This window comes from Asparagus officinalis, chromosome 2 (assembly GCF_001876935.1).
Source record: "Asparagus officinalis chromosome 2, Aspof.V1, whole genome shotgun sequence".
NCBI lineage: Eukaryota > Viridiplantae > Streptophyta > Magnoliopsida > Asparagales > Asparagaceae > Asparagus > Asparagus officinalis.
The window spans coordinates 37,770,280-37,788,436 of NC_033795.1; the positions used below are offsets into that span (position 1 = coordinate 37,770,280).

The following is an 18,157-nucleotide window of genomic DNA, read 5'->3' on the forward strand; positions in this document are numbered from 1 at the left end:
CTTTTGAGCTTATTGTATTTACATTCATAGTATAATTTTGGATTGTGGGTTTGTGACTAAGAGTTGTGCTTAATTGAGTTCTCACCTTGTTTTGAGAACAATCATTTGTTATATTTATGCTTATTGTGAGAATCACTTTGTAATACACTTGTACACCGAGTGAGGAGTGTGTGGTGAGAGTCGGGGATCATCCCAAGAGGAGTGGCGTCGGTTGACATGCCTAGTGAGAGGTTGTAACCGAGCACTTGAGGGAGACACGGCTAGGTCCAACACTTAGTGGGTGTAGAGTGTGATTGCAAGAGTGTGAGTTGTAGAGTTTTCGGTTAGCTAAAAAACCGAGTGTGTAAAAGAAGTTCCGGCTTCCAAACCGGATTGTGTGTGTGGATTTCTCCCCGGGAGTGGGGAGCGGAGATGTAGGACGGAAGGTCCGAACTCCGTGATCATATTGCTTATTTGAGTGTGCTTTGGCGTTCATTCATATTTATGTTCATATCTTATATCGCCATTGTCATTAGCTCATTATCTATATCATCCACTATCTTGTTTAGATTATCTACCCTTGTGTTGTTTATATATCCTTGCATATATCTCTATCATATAGGATATATCTCATTGTTCATATTGCTTATCCTAGCTTATATTCTTATTGTATTTCATACTTGCTAGGATAACTTGTTAATTATTTTTTTAATTGGCATTTAATCGGATTAGATTAGCATAAGACCCTAATCACCCCCCCTCTAAGGTCTAACAATTGTGAGTCTGGTTGTACTGACGATGATTATGATTTACATGAATCTCATACTGCATTTATTGGAAAAAATGAGCAGCGGGTAGCCGTTGCCTTTGATGATGGTTGTGTACAATTATATTACATGTCCGATATAAATGGACTAACTTATTATAGATCATTTCCTCGAGTCTTGCACCTCCTAACATGTATAATTTATGGATTCTCATGTCAGATTGTAATCCATGAATTAGTGAAGACTAGAGGTCTAAATATGTGACTGTTACGGTTTAATCTCAGAATTTGGATGCTACATTATACCATGGTCTTCTTTCTCCCTTTTTTTCTGATCGTTACTTGTGCTGGCCTATGTCTCCATCCATGTCATTGTACCATAATCATGTATGTGTCTTTGCTCCATAGGAGGCGAGTCATCTAGATTTTGCTTAAATTGTTTGAACTGTACCTACTGTAGTTCTAGATATTGCTTAAATTGTTTGAACTATACCTACTGTAGTTTGGAGAATCAAGACCTTAGTTACAATTTACAAAACTATACACTATTTCTGACATGGTTGGATTTTCTTAAATATCATTCCCTTGGGATTTAGGTGCAGTAGAATGGTGATGAAACTTCACATGTGATGTAATGGATAAGTCCTTAGAGTACAAAGCTGAAAACAAATGGACAGTGCACAAAGCTGAAAACAAATGTGCTTGCCAACAAACAAAAGTAAACTTTTGCCAGTAATAATCAAAACCAAATTCCGACATTCCCCTGAATGGGCAGAGTAAGAAAGGACCAAAGAGAAGGAAATTTTGTTGTATCTCTTCAATTTTAAATTGTTATTGTTTCATAAATGTGTCTAAGGAAAATATTAGTGCTACCTGCATTACAGTAATGATTGCTAATATCATTTGACTTTCTGTCCATACAAAGAAAAGTTTTTCCCCCTTCCTGTTTTGGTTGCAGTCGCAGGTGCTTCTTATGACACTGGCAGGGTCATTTCTAAAGATGATTCAACTCCCCTTGTGATTGTGATTCCTGGACTTACCAGTGATTCCGCTTCTCCAGTAAGTTATTTACTTCCATATTCCTTATTCCAGTATACACACCCAACAATTCCCCTTTACAATTTAGTCATATTCCATATTCCTCTTGGATCTTTAAGTTTATAGTCTAAATTGTAATGGTAGAAATAACTTAATATTAATAGTAATTTCTTATCACGCGTGATTCCTCTGAGTTTTTCCTTCAAATTCAAAGGTTGCACTTACAGGTAACAGCTGATCTCACCCCTCTCAATCCAACACAGGTGGTTGTCAAGTTCGATACCTTCAAAATTCTTGGTCTGGTGAGTGATAATTTTCCTCGTAATTTAATTATATTTATATTTGAGCACTCCGTAGTTATTAATACATATCATTTTCTTCTTTTACATCTATTGTATTTTTATTTTTATTATCATGTTTTTTGTGATATAATAAGGCCAGAGTAAAGTCCTAAAAAAATAACTTACCTCTTTGAGCTTCGATAATATTCGAACATATACCTATAAAGGCACTTGATATCGCTCGCGGTGAATTGGAAATCACTTACTTAGACGAGGAGATCCGGTAAGGCACTTCCCCAATATTATGTAATGTTTTACTGCGGTGATAAACTTTTGACTGCGAGTATCGAAAAGAAAATAAATACTTGTTCATTTTACTTGTGTCATGTCATATTTTAGTTTGATTAAAGTCGTCGCACTATATTTGTACTATATACTTAGATGAGGAGATCCGGTAAGTCACTTCCCCAATATTATGTAATGTTTTCTTCCTGCTTTCCAAGTGCGTAATATCAAGTAAATGTCTAAATCAAATAAAATGATTACTATTTAACGAAATAGCAAGAATTTTCCATATCTTTACGAGAAAGAACTCTAGAAGTGCTCTGTCATCATTATTCACATAGCCCAATTGTTGGATGGAGATAATGACTTCGGGAATAGTATGTGATATTGAGGCTTGTAATGTTATTTCCCTCATCTGTGATGATGATTTTTAGTTTGTGATTCCTGTTTTGATTTATTTTATAATTAGGTACATCAATTTTGATTTCATCAATCTAATATCAAATAGTGCACATGCAAAGCAAAGCGAGATTGCATTTAATAATTTATTTTTATCTGATTCTGATTTGGTTCAGAATTAGAGAGGAGAACAAACCCTTGGATTATTGAAAATTATGCAACCATAGTTTCTATTTTTTTAAGTTGATCCGTTCATAGTAGTTCCCTTGGATGATTGGAAACTATGAATTAATTACATCGCCGTTTCTTTGATTTGGTTTGGAATCGGATAAGAGAAAGATATGGGTTGTCTTTGATTTGGTTCTGGAATCGGAGAATCACAAATGATAGAGTTTAGTTTTTTTTTTGTTATGATTTCGGTTGTGATTTTTTTTCCTAAATTAGGTATTAGGTATATCAATTCTGTTTTGATCAATCTAATATCAATTGCATAACCAATAGATTAAAGATATTAAAATGTTTTGTAATCATTACTTGAGAAAACCTGTTCCTTGAGTAATTATGTATGTTGTGAAAACCTGTTGTGCAATTCTCACGTAAATAATGTAACAATTTTTTTATGTATGTTGTCTCTGAATAATTATGTATGTTTTGTCTCTGAGTAATTATATATGTTTTGTAATACACTATTACGTGTAGATTAAATTATTTAACATTTTTTCATATTAATGCAGATATCCTACTTGGTTGGATTTGCCTTGTTTTTTTTAAAAACATTTCTAAAGTTGTCGGTGATTCAGGTATTATGTGAATCTAAATACATATTCATAGAATAGTTCACTTTATTAATTTAATTTTGCATGTCAAGTATTTTTTACTTATCTATATTGCACAAAAAATATTGTCGATGAGTCGTTCGCAATAAAAATGATGACCAAGCACAGCTTCCTGAACCTTATGAGAGAAAACAATAGCTTTCTATAAAGAAGGTATTTTATATATTAATCTGTGTGTTTTAGTTATGCTCATAAGCTTTTCTTTTGTCTTGTCTTGACAGTTTCATGTTATTTTGGGTTTCAGATTTTTGTTTGATCAATGAAAACTGGCCGTCTATTAGATATTCTTAGCGGTCATGGAGGACCAGCTCATGGTTTTATGTTTTCGCCTACAAATGTAAGTAAACTCCCTTTCTTTCTTTTTGTTGTTTAGAAAGATAAAATTAAATGTAAAATATCATTTCATATTGTACTATTCTTATTTAGCTAATTTTATTTATCTTTTGCTTAGATATATAATTCATGGTTTGGTATTTTTAATGCATATTATACAAAACTACTGTTTCCTTATCTCACATTTGTATCTATCTACCCTTTAAAAGAGCCAGTTCCTAAAAAACTTTACCCTTCCCAAATTAACCTTCAACCATTTTAAATATACCTAATTTCTCCTTTTAATAAGCGTTATAGAAATTTAATTTCGTCATCAGCATCGGAAATTTCCCACTTCGGTTACGCCTTCCTCTTCGCCGAAGCCGAAGAGTTCATCGGTTACCCTTCTCCGTCGAAGCCGAAGCGTTACAGAAATTTGCAAAGATGAGTATTTCTTTAGAATTTTCTCTTTAATCTCCACAGTTTTCAGATTTTGGTCATTCAGTAAGTTATTTCTTCTTCATCTTCACTGGCTATAAAGAAGGTATTACAAGATAAGAGATACAAGAACAGAGAGCTTCAGTTGATGCACTCGATGGATCATCCGAATGTTGTTTCTTTGAAGAACAGTTTTTCCTCGACCACCAGTATAGATGAGCTTTTCCTCAACCTGGGTATGGAATACGTGCCTGAATCCTTGTACCGGGTACTCAAGCATTATAGCAGTATTAACCAGAGGATGCCACTTATATTTGTTAAGCTCTACACTTATCAAGTATACATTTTACTTCTCTTATGCTGTGTTGATTGTGGTTTCATGTTGTGAAGTGCTTAATTTGTTTGATAAGTTCTACAGATTTTTAGAGGGTTGGCTTATATTCATAACTTTCCAGGAGTTTGTCATAGAGATGTGAAGCCACAAAATGTTTTGGTATGCTTTTGAAGCTTCTTATCTGATTAACCTGTATTATGAAATGTGTTCTTCTTTTGTCTGTAACCTTCTTTTGTTAATTGATTATTCTGTAGGTCGACCCTCTTACTCACCAAGTGAAGATTTTTGATTTTGAGAGTGATAAAATTTTGGCATGTTGTAAGCTAATAATTATAACAGTACGTCGCTGACAAACTTCTTCTATTTGGATATTAGCAAAAAAATTATTTATATTGTGACATTTTGCCTGGTATAGCGTGTGAGAGTTTGTGCTTGCGTTAGCTAAATAATGATGTTTATAAGGTTGTCATTTTTCTTAATGCTGAATTTTACTCTTTGCTTGTTGACATGATTGGATTGGATTTAGTTGGTGTGATGGGTTTCACATATATTAATAATTTAATATTCATAGTTTAAGTATTATTAAAAAGGTAAACTTATATGAGCTACATATTAGATATGTTGAGCAGTGTAATGGCTTATTCCTGTGAAGAAACGAACGAACAATATGCATATTGACCTAAATCAGTGATGCGGATCAAGTTATTGTCTTGATATTCAGCTCAATGAGTCTTCTGTCTTTAAGCACTACTTTTGAGTTGAAGGCACGAACCAACATCACCTTGTATGTTTGGGTACATCATGCTGTGCTTTTCAAGACATCAAATTAATGCTTTAGTGAGCACAGTGGCACACAAATGAGTTTGCTTAGAAAGACTGGCAGATAATGGACATAGTTTGGCGATAATATTGGAAATGGACGATAGATTCCTAATTTAAGCGATAATATTGGAAATGGACGATAGATTCCTAATTTACAGTCATTAACAGTTTTTGAGATTAGTAGGTAAATATTCAATCTCAAAGTCATCAGATGAAAAAAAAGTATGAAGTTGGCATCTTACTGGAATAAGATGCTGACCTTTTATCAAAAGGTGGAGGCGGATTTTGCAATTTCTGATATAATATGTAATGAGGAGTTTAGGGATTTGGCTGAGTATTGCTTAGTCAGATGCCTTGTCTTGCTCTTGGCATATAGTGAAGAAGATAATTCGGATTTTACATAGAGTTGCAGGCATAAGGACACAGTCATAACCATCAATATGGCTTTTAGATATGTGTTTTGTGAATTAAGTATAGTTTAGGCTTTGTGTTGGCTTAATCATCTTTGAAATATTTTCCTAATCCTATCTGTGTCAACTAGGTCTGAGTGCCTATGATTCTATGTGTTTTTGAAATGATATAATGTGAATTAATGTGAATGAACCTTGAAGAATGAAACAGATGAAAAAAGGTCAGTAAAAAATATCATAAAACTAGATATTTCAGTTTGTTTCATTGATGGAATATGCATCAATTGCTAGCTTCACCAGATATTGTTATGTTTCTTTGTATTTATTGAAGATATTTCTATTTTTGCTGGTATCATCTTTCTCTAATTTGTTTTTTATTGGATCGTTTCTTTGACAGTTTTGAGTTGCATATTTCTGGAAATTTATCTTTATTTCTTTTGTCACAATTTCATTTTCAAAGAGTTGTATTATATTATCAGGTTAAGGGCGAAGCAAACATATCTTACATTTATTCATGGTATTATCGTGCTACTGAACTCATATTTGACGCAACAGAATCCAGTACTTCAATTGACATATGGTCAGCAGGCTGTGTCCTTGCGGAGTTACTCCTTGGCCAGGTCTGTCATCTTTCTAATGTTCCTGAAAATGCCATTTGTACAATACTTATATATAAGAACCTAAGAGCCTATAACATTTGAATTGAACTACTTAAATACAGAGATTTTTACCTGTTCTTTTATATTTCAACCACTATTTCCTGGAGCAAGTGTTGTTGATCATCTTCTTAAGATAATCAATGTACAGTTTGAAGTCCCAACATCATGACTATGATTGAAGGATCTTTACGTTTAACTAAGTTTGACAATATGGGCATTTCTTGTAGGTTCTTGGTACTCCAACTCGCGAGGAAATTCGATGCATGAAAACTAACTACACAGATTTAGCTATTCAAAGATTAAATCTCATCCATGGCATAAGGTTAGGACTTCATAGATCTTGACCATTTATGATCGGCGTTGTTATTTTCTGGTTTTGAAAGAAAACTACTGTGCCAAGTGATAAAACTCCTTGCCTCTGAATTTGAGAAACTTGCATTTTGACATTTATTAGGCTTCATCAAGTTCTAAATCATGCTACTAATCAACACAACCCCATATGCACTCAAAAACCATTGTGACCCATATAATTTTACATGGTTCCTATCTTATTTAATACTTCACTTGAGATTTATTGCATCTTGCTATATTTCATTGGTAGTTATTAGTTGTTGACGTTTATTTGTTCTTTTAACCAGTGTCAACATGACGAGCACAAGGAAATTTTTTTTGAGGTAAGAGCAGCAACTGAAGCAAAATATCAGCACCTTTATGAACTATTATACACAAAGGTACTACATTTCCTCATGGTTGCATGGTGATAGAATAATTTACATTACCACTATATTTCTTTATTTGGAATCATTATTTAATGCTTTATGAAGTTCCAAGTATTAGCTTCTTGCATTATTTCTCTGAATGCTTGGCTGCTAAAGCATTGGACAACCAAGATATTTTATAATCACAAAATATCAATATCTGTGGCCTTCTCTTATTTTATTCTTTCACTGAATCAATGCAAATTTAGTTTAACCCTTCATTTATATGTGTATAGATACTCCATTTGGTTTTTTTTTTACCTCTCCTATTGTTGATGTTTTCTAAGGTGAGAGGTGCCCAATCTAAAGCCTGCATCGATTCAGCGCATATCTTGATACATTTTCCATTTCTTCACTACAGGTGCAAATTTAGTTTAACCCTTAATTTGTATATGTATATATACTCCATTTGGTTTTTTGGTTACCTCTCCTTTTGTTTATGTTTGTTTGCTGGCAGGAGCTTTTCTACGAGGAAAGGTGCCCAATCTAAAGCATACATCGATTCAGCTAGGCCCTCACATTGCAAAGGATTGGTTTAACGGTGAAGATAAGAAACATGACATTAAAGTGGTTGTTGCAGGATTATCTGACTGTGGCCAGCTCCGGTCTAAGGGGGTAAGGAGCTGCCTATAGAGTTGTAGGAGAGCTGTGGAGAATGATGAGGCAAGATGTGAGGTTTTTCCTAATAAACTCACTGTTTTTTGGTAAAAAAAACTTCCCTTTGGTTTTTCTTGCTGAAAGATAAGGTTAGAAAAGTCTCTAAATCAGTTCATGTTTATCACTTTGTATTTTAAGCATATGTTGTGAATAATATAGGATACCCAAATAATATGAGAGATTGATTCTTTAAGTTCTTGCAGTTGCTTTTTTTGGTTTCCAGATCACTTACTTAGACATCACTAAAATATTAAGAGCATGTGCTCAATATCTCAGTTTCTCCCCTTACGTGTTCATGTTAAAAGACATGGTGAGTCTTCTGAATAAAGCTTTCTAGTGCGTCTTCTAATAGCTACTCTAAGAAAAATCCCAAGATGGAGTCACACTGAAAAGGGGTCTTTGCGATTAATAGCAGCTGTCAGGCAAAACTTGAGAGGGTTGTTAGAGGTGGCGTATTTTGGCTGGCTGGATTATCAAGTTCCAGGCTGTCTAAACATGCATTGTGGTCCTTGTTTTTCTCTCAGCATAGCAAATTTTCCAAGGTGGATAGGTCAATCCCCTTATTGGCAACAATTTATACATCATACAAATAGTAGAAGCAATGTAAAAGAAGCTCAAATTAATCTACATTTTTATCAAATGAGGATTAGTTACATATATAATGTGCTTCCCTTTTCCTCTATCTTTTACATGCACGCACGGCACACAAACACGTATGTAGTTTTATGTGGATACTTCTTGAATCACGATTAAGCTGGTTTTAGGAAAATTTGAGGAAGTGACTGCTTAATCTTAATAGTTTTGAAAGAAAAACTTATTTTAATTTTCATAATTGTCTCTATGCTGGGATAAAAATCTAGGTGCAGGCTAAAAAAACCTTAATAGTTTTTTGTTTCAAAACTATTAAGATTATATAATATATAATAATAAAAATAATATTTAAATATGAGAGTGCTTTATGCGTTTCTTGTTTGCAGCGTAATAAGCTTTTGTGGATCTGCTTACACTCACTTGAAGGCGAAAGCATCAGAAACGGCAGCAGCAAAAACTTTATAAATAAGATTGGAACTTCCCCAGAAAAAAAAACAAACAACAAAAAAAATTTACCACGTGCATTGCACGTGCAATCCAACTAGTACTTCCTTTAAAAGCACGAGTTCGGAAACTCTTTTTTAGACAAATATACCCCTTTATAGTTTGAACTACCTTATCTATAATCAAATTCTAATTTTTAATGGTCAATATTACCCTTCACTATTTTGAATATTTTATTTATATCTTAATCTATCCTAATCATAAGCATATCTTATCATAATCCTATATGAACCATGTTTAGCTTAACAATTTAAAAAAACTAATATTAATAAAATATATAAAACATAAAAATGATATTAGTTTGTTAAGATAAAGAAATTACAAGTAGATAACATATTATAATACATGAAGTATTGCAAAAAAACCATAAAAAGTTTTAAAATTGCATAAAAGACCCTGAAAAGTTCAAAATTATAAAACTCATTCAAATGTCTCAAAACTTAAAATAAAAAACATCAAATTAAAAAATTAACATCAGTTTGCAAAGAATTTAAAATTTACAGTTAACACCTCAATGTCTTAAAAATTATAGAAACACCCTCAAAAGTTTAAATTACAGACAAGCACATTAAAATTTTTAAATTTTAAAACTTATAAACAACACAGATGAATTCAAGAGATTACCATGATACACCTAAAATTTTTAATATTTAAATTTAAATTTTTTTAATTAACACCCTTAATATCAGAAAAATTATAGAAACACCTTCAAAAGTTCAAATTATCAAAAGCCACCCTAAAATTCTAAAATTTGTAAATAAAATAAGATGAATTCAAGATATTACCCTTAGACACCTAAAAAATTAAAATTTGCCAAAATTAACCTTAAAATTTTAAAAAAACTCCTTCAAATTTTAAAAATCATAAAAAAACTCTAAATTTTCAAAAATTTTAACTAGCACATATCAAATTCGTCGATTGGTAGACCACTGAAATTTAATATTTTTCAAAATTAATCTATAGTTTTAATAATTGCAAAAGACACCCTTAAAATTTAAGAGTTACAAGAAATATACTAACATTTAAAAAATTACCACCAACACATGAAACATAGAATTTAACTACCAAACTTAAAAGTAAATTTTTTTAAAAACTCTTTTAAAATTTTAAAAAGTATAAACCACACCCTCAAAATTCAAAACCACAAAAATGGGCTAAATTTTTAAAACTTGGCAAAGCAAAGTGTAATTATTTGGTATTTTTTTATATTAAAATTTCTAATTTAGGGATTTACTATCCATTTTCAGCATCTAAGAATAGTCTAAGTTGATACTGGTAAACAAAAACAATAAGAATTGATTAAAAACATCCGGTTAATGGATAAAATTTTTAAAAATATTATAGATTAAAAATTATCGGCACTATATAAATTAAAGTAATTTTATATAATTTTAGTAATAAGGCGGGGTAGCCAAAATACATTCGTAACATTAATTGATAGATGTTTAAATCAATAGAAATGATAAAACACTATATAATTATACCTTAGCATTAATTGATTTTAATTTAGAAACTTTAATCTTTGACGTTAATAATATTTATAGGGTAAAAGAATACAAGGAATTACATATGGAGAAACTATTAGAATATTTAGAGATAACTTTAAAAGAATTGAGTTATTTCCATTGCAAATGGGAAAGTGGTGGAAATAAATCTAAAATTCAGAAAACGTCAATGAATCACTTGAATTGGCATTAACATAAGACATATCTATTAATGAAGCACTGAATGAGTTATATTAAAAAATAATTTAATAACTTTATCCTAATCAAAGAAAAAATCTCCATGAAAGACATAAGAAAAATTAGTAAGTATTCATAAATTCCATACTGTGTTCTTCAAATTAAATATTAATATTATAATCTAAGAGAAATTGGTAATGAATAATGCATGTATTTAGTTTAGATCTTTATGGAAAATGACAGGGATAGAGCAAATATAATATTATTGAAATAAGAGAAATTTTTATTGGATGCACATCAGAAGAATTCATTTTAGAGGAAAATAAAGAGATTTCTTCTAATTTATTTAAGTAATAAATTAGGAACACAAAGAATTTTATATATATGAAATTAATATTTATTCTCATTAAAATGGAAAAAAATCAAAGTCTATATTTTGAGCAGTTTGTGTTAAACATCATTAGTACATTTGACTTCTTTGTAAAGTTAAATGAGATGATAAAAAATTAACGAGCCCAGGAAAGATAATAGCATAAAAAATACAAAATTAGCCTGATGTCACAATTGATGTAGATGATGAAGACAATACTCTAGAATTGTCCGAGAAATGATAAATGATAAACCTGAAGAAGGATTGATCTTAACTCAATAAAAAATAAAATAGAAGAAATAAAAACAATATTTTATGAATATTTTATAGAATAGTTTAATTATTTTGAGTGAAATTAGGAATCTTTAGAAGGGAGTTTCATGAATTTTTTTCAGTATTTTTATATTCTTATGTGGATATTTTTATCATATAAAAGTATACTAGAATTAGCATTAATCTTTAATTTATATTTTTTTTATGAAGTCTATCAATGATTAGGAATAAACTTTATATTCTCTTTTGCATCGTTTTAACATACTTTAAATCAATCATTTTGCCATATTGGTTTTAAATATTCATCTTCCTTGTATAATACTATTTTAATATTTTTCACTTTGTAATGATATACTTTCTCAAATAAAGTTTAGTTTCATATCGGTCAAAAATAATATGAAAATTCAAATTATTTTTAAATTATATTTGTTTTTTGTCAATTCAAATATCAACATGAAAATTTAAATTGGGTGTATCCCATTTAAACAAACATAAAAAAAATAATCGGGATGTAAGAGTTTAAAGAAAAAAGTGAGCACAAACTGCCAAAAATACTTAATCATGGTATTAAATCACGTGCATTGCACTTGCACGTGTGTAAAAACTAGTACTTATATAAGAGAGAGTATACTTATATACTAAGAGAGTGTGTATAAATATATATAAGACAGAGTATACACTGTATACTTATATATACTTATACATATATAAGAGAGAATATACTTACATAAGAGAGTATACACTGTATACTTATACATATATTATACATATATATGAGAGAGTATACTTATATATATATATATATATATATATATATATATATATATATATATATATATATATATACACGATCCACTAGTGACAGATGTCATATTCATTGAAAATGTTATGTTGCTCATGTTTTACTAGACTTTCACATTCACATAGAGTTGAAGTGTTCAGCTCGAGGGTTCTAGCACCTGCTACGTATTCCAAGTAGAGCTGGAGCCTTTTATTCAAAACACTTGTAACATGCACTACTACAAAAGGCTTTATTAGTAATGGTTCAAACCGTTGCTAATAAGCCTATTAACAATGGTTTGGATCATTTCTAATAGATTAGCAATGGTTAAAACTATTGCAATTAGTCCGTTACTACTACGGCCGTTGCAATTATCTTATAGCAACGGTATACAACTGTTACAAAAGCAACAACCGTTACTATTAGATTATTTTTTAATAAAAAATAAAAAATCCACGTCAGCAAATCTCAACCATTGCTATAGTGTATTAACAACGGGAGGCAACTATTGCTATAAGGATAAACTTTTAAATATCACTGCTTATTTTCACAACATTAAAAAGAAACAAATAATAACATTTGTAAATAAATTTAAATGCAATTCTATTAAACAAATCCAACAATATGCTAATTACAAAGCTTGTACTTCTTTAGCCCATAAGTTTACATGGTTCCTCGCTCCTTCACACTCTCAAACTCTAAATTTGATAAAGTCTGATGATAGACTGTTTAGCATGATGGCGACCAAAATGTTGTTGATCGAATAGTTTTCTTGCTTCAATTTTCACTTCATCATGAGCCTGCTCCAGTCTCTCTGGTACTGGTAAATGCAGCTTATCCCTTCTTTGATTGTACAACTTCATGCACCATTCCAGAATTACCTTATTGAAGACCTCGACAATAGAATCTGTAGATGGAATTTCCCCTTTGTGCAAGGCTTCAAGAATCTGAAACACCAATTAGAGAATACAACTCAATATAACCACAATATGCCCAGGTATTATGCTCATGATCATGCTGCATGAAAGCGGAATAAGATACTACAGGAAATAAATTATACATCTTAAAAAAGAAAAATGGCATTGCAATTAAAGAAACACCTGCTCCAGAAAGGAAGCAACCTCCTTTCCGCTAAGAGTTTTTCTTTGCACAATCTTTGGACGTATAACAGTAGCAACAAGTTCTTTCGATTGCTCCCTTCGTTCGACATATTTCAGTTCAAGCTCACTATCATTCATATCACAAAGTTTTGTTCTTTGAAGATGAGGCTGCCAAACAATCCCACCGCTATTAATGAGCATTGAAAAGCACATAATCATGAAATATCCACACGTATGTGCATAGGGGGGTGAGATCGAGTGATTAGGATCTAAAAATTGGATTTAAGCTTAGATCCTATCACTTAAAAAAGTATATATTTTGCAACAAAATAGATGAACGTGTTCCAAATCATACAAAATGCATGTGACAAATGGTTTTGTGACATCTTTCAAATGGGATCAAAATCCACAATTTCCAACATCAAGTTGCTTGGTTTACGGCTTAAAATATTTTAAATGTAACAAATTCAGTAGAAAAGACTGTTCACGATTTAGATCAAGATCAGTAGTTTAGTGTGTTAATAATGAACCTCCGTTAATAGTTTGTTCAACATGCTATTCTGCTTCAAGTTTGTACATTGTTCGTATACAGGCAAACATCCTCAAATCACATGATTTTTTTTTTTTTACTTTCAAAACCTGATGATTTCGTAAGGCCTGAACTTGAAAGAGGACAAACATAGATTAGCAAAAACAGCATACGTGTGGTAAGCTAAAGGCTGTACTATTATCACCCATAATTGCAAGGGAATCCCTAATCTGGTTTACCTAAGTGTGGTAAGCTAAAGGCTGTACTATTATCACCCATAATTGCAAGGGAATCCCTAATCTGGTTTACCTAACAAAACAGAAAATAGAGACACGTATGTATCACCCATAATTGCAAGGGAATCCCTAATCTGGTTTACCTAACAAAACAGAAAATAGAGACACGTATGTATAAGAATCACATGCAGTCCAATCAACATAAAATTTGATGCCAAAGTACATGATCAATGATTTTTGTCACCTGTAGTAACAAATAAATATGATTTATTAAATGCATTTCAGAAAATTTTTGTTAAAATCATCTCAATTATGAAATCTAACTAAAACTAACCATCATAATTGGGGACCCGTTTGAGAGCTTCATTCACCATTTCTTGAACGGATTTCCCTTCTGTATGAAGGCATAAATTAAACTTTGAGCAAACATGGAACACCAACTATCCATATAGTGAAATTGGAAATAAGTGAAAACAAGACTAAACATCTCAAAGCTGCATGATGAAGAGAGTACCATCTGTTTTTAACAATTTGATATGGAAGTACTTGACAAGAAAATAAAAAAGCTTCTGAACTTATGTAGGAAATCCCGTTGGATAAGCCACACAAGCTTAGCAGGCTGAAATGCAGCATCCTGCCCCTGTAGACAGCACCAGAATATCAGCGATTAAAACATCCATGAAATAAATATAAATTTTAACTCATTATACTAAGACAGTGGATTACCTTCACTCTGTTTACCATGCAAACATCAGAAGATATCATTCAAACTGTTATTAGCTGAGAATAACAAATTAAGAAAACAAACAACAAAGTATTAAGCAATGCAACAAACCTGCCATAGAATTCTTCCGTAATTTCAACAGCGAATGAAAAACGAGATATGTCAGCCTCACGAATCTTCAACCAACATAAAAAATGTAGTCAGATATGGGATGAAAAGGAATATTTCTGGTTCGGTATATATAGAACTTTAAAAGAAGTTAATATGTGCATTAAAGTTAAAAATATATGCAAATGATAGAAGATAATCACAATACCCTTGTCTATTATTGACCTTCAATATTGGAATGAAAAAAATCATATCTCAAAAAAGCAATACATGTCTGTGACGCCCCTAGGTTCACACAAGGCTGCAGTCCAAGGTGAAACCAAGAATGTCAAACCTGTCATGCACCACACCGTGCAATAACATGTTTCACCATCACAATTAACATCTGTCTAATAGAGTCAACAACTGGTGTAGGTACAATACAGGCAAAAGATAATACAAGATATACTGATGAAATGATGATAGTCACATAAGTATCTCAACATCCAACATACAGAAATACATAGTCAAGATCTGAGTAGATAAACTGGAATACTCAACAAGTCTCAAATACAAATGTCTGACAAGAGGAAATAAGGCACACCGTCCTTTTATAACTTCTAGAATAAGACTCTCAAATACCTAAACAAAAGTCTACTGTGGAACTCCAAAAGAAAATATATCTAAGTAAACAGCTGAAGCTAAAATGCCTCGCCATCAACCTGCGACTCTCCGGGCTCCTGGCTCGTTACCTGAAAGGGGGAGAGACGAGCGTCAAAGCGCTAGCGAGTAACATCACAACCAACCCCAAGGAAACAGGGCTCGTTGTATAAGAAAATACAATTATTATATAAGAGATCTAAAATCATTGATCTTACTATAGAGGGTTTTAGTATTTAGAAATGTACAACACGAGCATAGGTACGTCGAGCGAAATAATCCAAACAAGGAAACCCTCATGTATATACCTTGTATCTCCAATTGTAAATCTCTAAACACCAAACCCGAGGTTCTAGTACAGAAAACAATAATAAAAGAAATACAACTAATCTCAGAACATAAGTACAGTACCAAGTCAAAATCTACATAACTCCCATGTCGTGATCTTCTGTGAGATAGTCATATGCAGGGTTAAGAATTATGTCCAAAACAGGAACTATATACTGTGATTTCCAAACTCTTGGAATAGGTGGCAGATGTCCAACACGAGGACTGAAATAGATTCTAGTCCAACACGAGGACTGAAATAGATTATAGTCCAACACGAGGACTGAAATAGATTATAGTCCAACACGAGGACTGTGAAATTGTGCAACGGTCGCTGGGATATATAGAATAATCTACCTATACCAATCCATAATCAAATCAGGGTGTAAGTCCCTAAATTTATACCCTCAGGTCATCTATCATGCATGGACACATAGTAAGACTAAATACCATTGTCAGATAAACCAGGTAATCACTCGAACCTGAACGAATATTCAAGAATGCACAAAACAGGGAAAAAGCAACAGAGAGAACGGCGATCGACCGCACCGGTCGACCGCTCCCTGATACGTTTCTGTCGATCGACCGCTGCGACCTCACGGTCGACCGACAGAGCGTCGCGGTCGACCGATGAGGCTCTGCAGTCGACCGCAGCTCCAAAATGAGCCCAGCGGTCGACCGCACCGGTCGACCGCCGAGCGGACAGAAACCCAAATCTGGGTTTCTATCAGCTCAAAACCTGAAACAAAATTTACAAAATTTCTACGATAACAAGTGTTCTAAAGTTCTGGAGAAAGAATAACTAATCTCAAGCATGAAATCCATATTCCCGATATTTCAAAATACATGAGAAACAAATTGGAAATGTTTTAAATGACAGTAAAACATGGTTAAACTCTTGTTTAAGAAAACTCAGATCTAGATCTTCATTAGACAAAACGTTGGTGAACTTTCATAACTGAAATATCAATTCTTGCAATCCATAATGTAAAGAACTCATTTTTATACGAAAATACCTGTTGGGCTTTTCAAAAACTCATGAAAAATCATAAACTGAAATATCGATTCTTGCAATCCATGATGTAAAGAACTCATTTTTATACGAAAATACCTGTTGGGCTCTTCAAAAACTCATGAAAAATCAAAATAAAACCATAGAAAATAGGGGTGAGGGATTGGGCGAGATGATACTCGCCTTAGATGCTGACAACTGCCCTGGAGATGATCCTCCTTCGATCAAATCTGCGAAAATCCCCTGAAACTCCTCCGAACTCCTCAAATCACCAGGTCCAGCTAGGGTTTTTGAGAGAAGAGAGATGGGGGCTAGGGTTTTAGGTCTGAGGTGAAATAGGAGCTCTCCTGGGTTGGAATAGTATAAGTACCAATTCCCTAACCCGACCCGAAACCCAAAAGACCCAAAACAAAAACCCGTAAAACCCAAACCTGAAACTCTCTAATACGTTGTTCAGGCTCGACCAGTGTGCGGTCGACGGCGCGCACGCGTCGGTCGACCGCGCAGCACAAAAATACCTGCTGCTTGTTAAATCACAAGCTGGCCAAAACACTCGATTTCTCTCACTTATAAATACCTGTTGGGTTCCCAAACACTGATAAAAACATTCATCTTATATATATATGTATATATTTATGATTATTCATCATAAGGGAATTATTTACTATTAATAATTCACATATATTTATTGTAGAAATTTTTGGGGTTTTACATTCTTCCCCCCTTAAAAGAATTTCGTCCTCGAAATTCGGAAATCATACGCATTTCGAAATATGAATTTCTAGATGAACATATAGAATATTTATACTTAACGATCTAAAATGATAACATTCTCGCTCAAATTCTAATCTAGTGGAACTAGTACGTCGGGTGAAAAATCCAAACAAGGAACCCCCCATATATATACCATGTGTTCCAAAAGATTAAAGAATTAAGCGAAAATATCTTCATTCTAGTGTTAAATATAAACATAACCAAGAATATAACATAAAGTAACATATATATAACATAATAAGAATTAATTTACCTGCTCAACCAAGTGTGGGTAGTCGCGACGCATGTCCTCTTCGCGCTCCCAAGAAATCTCCTCAATGCCTCCTCGGTTCCACTGAACTTTCACTAAGGGAATCACCTTATTCCTGAGTCTCTTGTCCTCCCTGGCAAGTATACAAACCGGAATCTCAATAGTAGTCAAATCCTCCTGAAGCTCAATCTCTGGTGCATCCAATACTCGATGCTGCTCCTCATCATGCAAGTGTTTCTTGAGCATAGAAACATGAAACACATTGTGTATACTAGACATCGAT

General features: G+C 32.7%; 2 protein-coding genes across 2 annotated transcripts; one reads left to right on the plus strand and one right to left on the minus strand.

Moving 5' to 3' along the window:
* Nucleotides 4,483-7,950, plus strand: LOC109831075 (shaggy-related protein kinase iota-like). The gene is made up of 6 exons (XM_020398414.1): nt 4,483-4,671; nt 4,753-4,827; nt 4,923-4,979; nt 6,380-6,520; nt 6,787-6,874; nt 7,775-7,950. The coding sequence occupies exons 1-6, from the start codon at nt 4,483-4,485 to the stop codon at nt 7,948-7,950; spliced, it is 726 nt and encodes a 241-aa protein (XP_020254003.1).
* On the minus strand, nt 12,791-14,955 carry LOC109829494 (the record flags this gene model as incomplete). Its single annotated transcript, XM_020396598.1, is given in 7 exon segments — nt 12,791-13,122; nt 13,276-13,443; nt 13,978-14,042; nt 14,354-14,434; nt 14,620-14,680; nt 14,767-14,773; nt 14,876-14,955. Coding segments are annotated over 7 exon segments (711 nt in total), but the record flags the coding sequence as incomplete, so codon positions are not given.

Coding starts and splice junctions, on each gene's coding strand:
- LOC109831075 (XM_020398414.1), top strand. CDS start 4,483: ATGCACTCGATGGATCATCCGAATGTTGTTTCTTTGAAGAACAGTTTT. Junction 4,828..4,922: donor TGAAGCCACAAAATGTTTTG/GTATGCTTTTGA, acceptor ATTATTCTGTAG/GTCGACCCTCTTACTCACCA. Junction 4,980..6,379: donor TTGAGAGTGATAAAATTTTG/GCATGTTGTAAG, acceptor TTATATTATCAG/GTTAAGGGCGAAGCAAACAT.